Below are 7,726 nucleotides of genomic sequence, written 5' to 3'. Positions count from 1 at the left end.
GTAGAGGTGTGTGTGTGTGTGTGTATAGATGTGTTTAGTGTAGAGGTGTGTGTGTGTGTGTTTATAGATGTTTTGGTGTAGATGTGTGTGTGTTTATAGATGTTTTGGTGTAGAGGGGTGTGTGTGTGTGTGAGAAAGAGAATAGGGAAGGGTATAAAGAATAATTGTGTGTGTGTGTGTGTGTGTGTGTGTGAGAATAGGGAAGGGTATAAAGAATAATTGTGTGTGTGTGTGTGTGTGAGAGAGAGAATAGGGAAGGGTATAAAGAATAATTGTGTGTGTGTGTGTGTGAGAGAGAGAATAGGGAAGGGTATAAAGAATAATTGTGTGTGTGTGTGTGTGTGAGAATAGGGAAGGGTATAAAGAATAATTGTGTGTGTGTGTGTGTGTGAGAGAATAGGGAAGGGTATAAAGAATAATTGTGTGTGTGTGTGTGTGTGTGTGTGTGTGTGTGTGTGTGTGTGTGTGTGTGTGTGAGAATAGGGAAGGGTATAAAGAATAATTGTGTGTGTGTGTGTGTGTGTGTGTGTGTGTGTGTGTGTGTGTGTGTGTGTGTGTGTGTGTGAGAGAATAGGGAAGGGTATAAAGAATAATTGTGTGTGTGTGTGTGTGTGTGTGTGTGTGTGTGTGTGTGTGTGTGTGTGTGTGTGTGTGTGTGAATAGGGAAGGGTATAAAGAATAATTGTGTGTGTGTGTGTGTGAGAGAGAATAGGGAAGGGTATAAAGAATAATTGTGTGTGTGTGTGTGTGTGTGTGTGAATAGGGAAGGGTATAAAGAATAATTGTGTGTGTGTGTGTGTGTGTGTGTGTGAGAGAGAGAGAATAGGGAAGGGTATAAAGAATAATTGTGTGTGTGTGTGTGTGTGTGAGTGTGTGTGAGAGAATAGGGAAGGGTATAAAGAATAATTGTGTGTGTGTGTGTGTGTGTGTGTGTGTGTGTGTGTGTGTGTGTGTGTGTGTGTGTGTTTGTGAATAGGGAAGGGTATAAAGAATAATTGTGTGTGTGTGTGTGAGTGTGTGTGAGAGAATAGGGAAGGGTATAAAGAATAATTGTGTGTGTGTGTGTGTGTGTGTGTGTGTGTGTGTGTGTGTGTGTGTGTGTGTGTGTGTGTGTGAGAATAGGGAAGGGTATAAAGAATAATTGTGTGTGTGTGTGTGTGTGTGAATAGGGAAGGGTATAAAGAATAATTGTGTGTGTGTGTGTGTGTGTGTGTGTGTGTGAGAGAATAGGGAAGGGTATAAAGAATAATTGTGTGTGTGTGTGTGTGTGTGTGTGTGAGAGAATAGGGAAGGGTATAAAGAATAATTGTGTGTGTGTGTGTGTGTGTGTGAGAATAGGGAAGGGTATAAAGAATAATTGTGTGTGTGTGTGTGTGTGTGAGAATAGGGAAGGGTATAAAGAATAATTGTGTGTGTGTGTGTGTGTGTGTGTGTGAGAATAGGGAAGGGTATAAAGAATAATTGTGTGTGTGTGTGTGTGTGTGTGTGTGTGTGAGAATAGGGAAGGGTATAAAGAATAATTGTGTGTGTGTGTGTGTGTGTGTGTGTGTGTGTGTGAGAGAGAGAATAGGGAAGGGTATAAAGAATAATTGTGTGTGTGTGTGTGTGAGAATAGGGAAGGGTATAAAGAATAATTGTGTGTGTGTGTGTGTGTGTGTGTGTGTGTGTGTGTGAGAATAGGGAAGGGTATAAAGAATAATTGTGTGTGTGTGTGTGTGTGTGTGTGTGTGTGTGTGTGTGTGTGTGTGTGTGTGTGTGTGTGAATAGGGAAGGGTATAAAGAATAATTGTGTGTGTGTGTGTGTGTGAATAGGGAAGGGTATAAAGAATAATTGTGTGTGTGTGTGTGTGTGTGTGTGTGTGAGAATAGGGAAGGGTATAAAGAATAATTGTGTGTGTGTGTGTGTGTGTGTGTGTGAGAATAGGGAAGGGTATAAAGAATAATTGTGTGTGTGTGTGTGTGTGTGTGTGCGTGAGAATAGGGAAGGGTATAAAGAATAATTGTGTGTGTGTGTGTGTGTGTGTGTGTGAGAATAGGGAAGGGTATAAAGAATAATTGTGTGTGTGTGTGTGTGAGAATAGGGAAGGGTATAAAGAATAATTGTGTGTGTGTGTGTGTGTGTGTGTGTGAGAATAGGGAAGGGTATAAAGAATAATTGTGTGTGTGTGTGTGTGTGTGTGTGTGTGTGTGTGTGCGCCCCACATTTTTTTTCAGGGCTCGACAGCAGAGACACTTATTTAAAGACGGTGTAGTGTGTGTGTAATTAACATGTATTAAAATGTGTAAAACTAGTTTAAAGGTGTATTTAACTCCAGGGTAAAATAACTGCAGGGGTGTGTGTGTGTGTGTGTGTGTGTGTGTGTGTGTGTGTGTGTGTGTGTGTGTGTGTGTGTGTGTGTGTGTGTGTGTGTGTGTGTGTGTGTGTGTGTGTGTGGTTCATTCAGAAAGTAACAGGGTGATGAGAGTGTTGAAGCTGCACAGTGTGTGATGTGATGTGAGTGAGGTGTGAAAGTGAAAGCAGGAGATGAGCTCAGTGTCTCCCTCTGCTGTCAGTCAAGTGTAACACAACAACACATCATTTATATATTTATAATATAAAATCCCACAAACATCCCAAACAAACAAAAATGATGTCATTGTTTTTTAATATTTAGGACATCCTAAAACACACAACCTGAGACAAGGTGAGCGACTTTCACGTCTCGGGCATCGCGATGCTCACGTGTCTCAGTTAGTGATATATAATGATGGACTATAACCTGTTTCTGCGTCGTCTGTAACACGACACTCCGGTATCTTTTCCCTCATCTATTCATCATAAACTAAAGGGAAAAAAACTGAAAAAAACAAATAAAAAGAGGACCAAAAAAAAACAACAGATGAAAAATGAAAGCAATAAATAAATCTTATCGCTACGGCGCTGGAGTTATTTTACAGGTGAAGCTTCTAAAAAATCTCCATTAATTTGTAGATTCGTTTCTGTATTGATTGAAAAAAACCGAAAAAAACAAAACAAAAGCACGACACGAGGAACGGTACAAGTGAGAATATTTACTCTGGGCATTAAACAGAACATAATGTGGGGCATCTCCATTAGCGCACACACACACACACACACACACACACACACACACACACACACACACACACACACACACACACAACTTGTTATACAAACACACTGCAGTTGCTTCTGTTGGATTAGTGGACTGAAGATGAGGTTGAAGGTGTGTGTGAGTGTGTGTGTGTGTGTGTGTGTGTGTCATGCAGCAAACAGTCAATCCCCGTTAGCCTGGCATGACACACACACACACACACACACACACACACACACACACACACACACACACACACAACTTGTTATACAAACACACTGCAGTTGCTTCTGTTGGATTAGAGGACTGAAGATGAGGTTGAAGGTGTGTGTGAGTGTGTGTGTGTGTGTGTGTGTCATGCAGCAAACAGTCAATCCCCGTTAGCCTGGCATCAGTTGAGTCTTTTTTCTGTTAAAACAAGACAAACACACACATTAAACCCAGTGACATGTTAAACACACACCTCAGCAGTCGGTCACGTTACAGTGAGTCACAGCTTCGTCATTCAGGATTCAGCTTTATCGGCAGTTTCTGCCTGGAACCCGACTTCCTGTATTTTCTGGGCTATAAAACACATGTACGAGTTCCCGAATGTCAGTCCGAGTGTCGGGATGTTTTCAGGTCGACTCGCCGTCTGCATCTCAGTGGCCACTGAACCGAAGCTTTGCTCTGTGCACTGATTCTAGTTAAATGAGCTGGATACGTCTTGTTGGATATTTTTAGAGAAGTATTTATACTGAAACCTGAATGACGTCAGCACATGGCCTGTGCTTTAGGGAAATCCCACTCTATATTTATTGTATATATTTCTGTCTTCTATAAAAACACTTGAGCATGCATCAAATCCAGCACACACACTTCTGAGAGTTGGTGTCAGAAGCCTGTTCTTACCTGCCCACGCTGGCTCCGCCCACTGCGCTGTTCTGAGCTCCCGAAGCCGCGGCGGTCAGAGCCGCGGCCGAGACGGAGGAACCGTTCACCGGGCTGCCGTCGCCTCGCAGGATCCCTGTGCACTTCCAGTTATCCATGTAGTTCGCTATAAACACACACACACACACACACACACACACACACACACACACACACACACACAACTAATTATTACCTAGTTAGCACAATATCTCTGATTACTTCTGTAGTATTTGCTCTGTAGATTAGTTCTGAAACCTGGAACCACACCTGAGATGTTGAGTTCTCTCTCTAAGTCCTACCAGTTAACCCGGTTCTGGTCAATAAACACTGTCTAGGTGTTCAGCTACAGCTCACATAACACTACAATTAAAGGTGGGGTGTACGTTGTTTGAAAGCCAATGTTCTGCTGATGTCACACATGCGCACTGAACACTCTCTCCGCCCATATCAACAAGCCCCGCCCCTTTCTGCTCATTGGCTACACGTTTGTTTTGTTTTTGTTTTCTGAAGCATTCATCAAACAACGGAGACCCCACCTTTAACTTCATTAGCCTGTTATTCAGGGATCTGACCTTTCCACAGTCGGACACAGCCGTCGTCCCCTGACGAGGCGAGCAGCGTGCTGGTGATGTTCCAGCTCACTCTCCACACCTGAGAGTTGTGACTGTCGAACTGAGCCATTAGCTGGACTTCGAACTTGGTTGGTCCTGAGCTGGTGGCGCTCTCTCTCCTGGTGGAAAGAACACAAAATACACGTTTAATGTGCTTTAAATGTTAAAGAGCTTTGGAGCGATGAGTAACCACTAGTGTGCGCTGTGGAGCCCTGAATAAAGGATGGGTTCATCCTCTTCTCTTTAACAGCTCTTTGGTATCTTTCACCAGCTCACCTCATAGGGACCAGCTTGAATATGCGCACGTCTTTGGTTGCTATGGCCAGGACGTGGAAGGACCTCCCGAGGTTCGGGGCGAAGGCGATGTCGTGGACCGGATCAGTGACCGTCATCAGGGTCTCTGCTTTTGCGTACTTCCTGTTAGGAGGGACATCAGTAAGGAGAATAATGATGTACGGTCTCTGTGTACACAGTGTACAAGCTGAGGAACACAAGACGTGGGGTTCAGTTGCTGTGGATTTCTTTAACCTGCTTGTTATTAGATCAGGTATCAGAGAGCAGTGTTTATACTACAGAAAGCTGCAGTGTGCACGGGGACTGGTGTGGGCGGACTGTAGGACGTCTCTGATGACATCACAATGCTAGTCTTTATAATGACATCATCTCTCACCTGGTGTTTTCGTTGTACTCGTAGATCTGGACTTTTCCGGTGTAGGTCACGTTACTGTCGTCACTGCCGACTGCGATCATAGGAGAGTGTGCACGTGAGCTGGGAAATGAACACACACACACACACACACACACTGTTTTTTTTGCCCACATGTAGAAGATAATCACTCACTATTCAGTTAGATGTGTTAGTTTTATTTATTAATCATCCCATTTAGTCACACGGTCATGCTTTGATCTGTGTTCTAACTGAAAACAATAGGAAGAGCTCTCTCTCTCTCTCTCTCTCTCTCTCTCACACACACACACACACACACACACAAACATACACACACTCTGACACACACACACCTGGAAGGGTTCCAGGAGATGCAGGAGCAGGAGAGTTTGCAGGAGATCTCGTGCTGGAGGCTCCACTGACTCAGGTTCATCACATCTGGAGCTTCATAGATACGAACCACACCGTCGGCCGAACAGGTGGCCAGAACCAGACCCATGTGCTTTGGAGCAAACTTTACATCGGTCACTGACGTCCTGCTGTCCACCAACGTCGTCCTCTTAATCTACACACACACACACACACGCACACACACGCACACACACGCACACACACACACGCACACACACGCACACACAGAGCTCACATTCCTTTCATGCCCTTTTGGTAAAAACACAGACTATAAAGGAAGATAACACACACACACACACACACACACACACACACACACACACACACACCGTACAGTGAGACGTTAAGACTTTAAGGTGTGTGTGATTTCAGCTCACCCAGTGACTGAGGCCACGCTGTTTGTCATTCGACTCTCCGACGATCTCCTCCCAAACCGCGGCGGTGCGGTCAAAGGAGCAGGACGCGAGAACCTGCCCGAACTCCGGGTGAGCCCACGTCACACGCCACACGGAGCCACTGTGAGTCTGCAAACATCACACAACTACGTTAACACAATCACATCACATATCGTTTCTGTGGTGAATTTATTTCAGAAGAAACATGTAGCTGACCTTCCAGCTCGCTGTGCAGTGCCACTCGCCGCTGTCACTTCTGTCCCAAACCTAGGACAAGAACACACACACACACAGAAACAGATCCACATGCACGCACACGAACACACACACACACACACACACAAGCGCGCACACACACAGAGATCCACACGCACGCACGCACACAAACACACACAGACCCACACACAGATCCTCACACACACACACACACACAGATCCACACCCACACACGATACATTTTTAGCTCCAAATATTTATTTTAAATGGTTTATATCAGTGTTTATAGCAATCCAGTGGTGTTAGTAAGGGACAAAGTCAAAGCTCACAACCATGAGACAAAATCGATTCATTTTTAATCTTTGCAGGTTTTCTGTCTTTTATTCTGTTTGAAGCCACAAAAAGACTTTTCTTCTTTATTTCTTTACTTGGTCTCTTTCCTGGGTCTTAATTTATTTGACAACAGAACCTCACATCTATTGTCCTACAATGTTCCTCAGAACAGAACCGTGTGAAAACGTCCCTGACGACCTGAAACTTTTCTGCACTTTACAGACCACGAAGACCAGCGCCGCCTACAGGCGAAGCGTGATAACGAACATAGATCTGCGCATGCGCACTAAAGCCAATCGGCTTTGTTATGGCTGAGATCTTAGTTTGAACTTAACGCTTTAGTACAGTCTCACAATCTAATTATTAATCATCTCGTCCTGTTATTAGTATTCCTAAAGTACTATTTACGTAGTTTATTGTCAGCAGAATCACTTTTTCTTTCATAAAAACAGATAAATACATGAACGTGCGCGTGAAAGTTTGTAATAACCCGTTATTTACAGAAATACATCGTGTGATTTATCTTCAGCTTTATTAGATCTTATATACAGGTACAATATGCAGAAAAACAGCAATAATAACCATAATAATAACCTTCACACTTTGGTCACTGGAGCACGTTGCCATCCTGCGGCCGTGGAAATCATACGAAACATCATGAATCAGATCTTTATGATCCGCCGCTATGGTTTTCGCCACAAACATAATGGATTTATAAGCTTTTAATTCTATAAATATTAGCTTAGCTTCAAGCTAACTCGGTAATAAGCGAATAATATCGATCACGGAGATTTAAAGTAACTTCAGACGGGCGCCATTTTGTTCGTCTGAAATTCAACGGTTTAATACCAAATAACCGACTGTTAAAGACCTAGTGCACTAAGTAGGGTGCAAAAAACCCTACATGTAGTGCACTTATAAAGGGAGGAGAAGTTGGATTGGAACGGACCTTTCTGTGTTAGGCGTATTAGAGTTCGCTGTTGCCACCTGTCGGTTTGGCGGCGCAAACAACAGGATTTCTTATAATACGTGCACTGGCCAGCAGAGGGCGCTCATATCCTTAATTTCAAGTCAAAAAGCTTTTAT

At 43.6% G+C, this 7,726-nt stretch overlaps 1 protein-coding gene across 1 annotated transcript; it reads right to left on the bottom strand.

Moving 5' to 3' along the window:
* Nucleotides 1-2,628: 2,628 nt before the first annotated feature.
* On the bottom strand, nt 2,629-7,481 carry seh1l (SEH1-like (S. cerevisiae)). Its single transcript, XM_027163055.2, has 9 exons — nt 7,235-7,481; nt 6,308-6,358; nt 6,074-6,220; nt 5,639-5,850; nt 5,289-5,387; nt 4,895-5,035; nt 4,580-4,737; nt 3,987-4,131; nt 2,629-3,503 (listed from the first exon to the last, which is right to left on the bottom strand). The coding sequence occupies exons 1-9, from the start codon at nt 7,343-7,345 to the stop codon at nt 3,476-3,478; spliced, it is 1,092 nt and encodes a 363-aa protein (XP_027018856.1). The 5' UTR covers nt 7,346-7,481; the 3' UTR covers nt 2,629-3,475.
* Nucleotides 7,482-7,726: the final 245 nt, after the last annotated feature.

The sequence above is a fragment of the Tachysurus fulvidraco genome, chromosome 24 (genome assembly GCF_022655615.1).
Source record: "Tachysurus fulvidraco isolate hzauxx_2018 chromosome 24, HZAU_PFXX_2.0, whole genome shotgun sequence".
NCBI classification, from domain to species: Eukaryota; Metazoa; Chordata; class Actinopteri; order Siluriformes; family Bagridae; genus Tachysurus; species Tachysurus fulvidraco.
The sequence above is the reverse complement of the archived record's forward strand: the minus strand, read 5'-3'. Positions and strand labels throughout refer to the sequence as shown.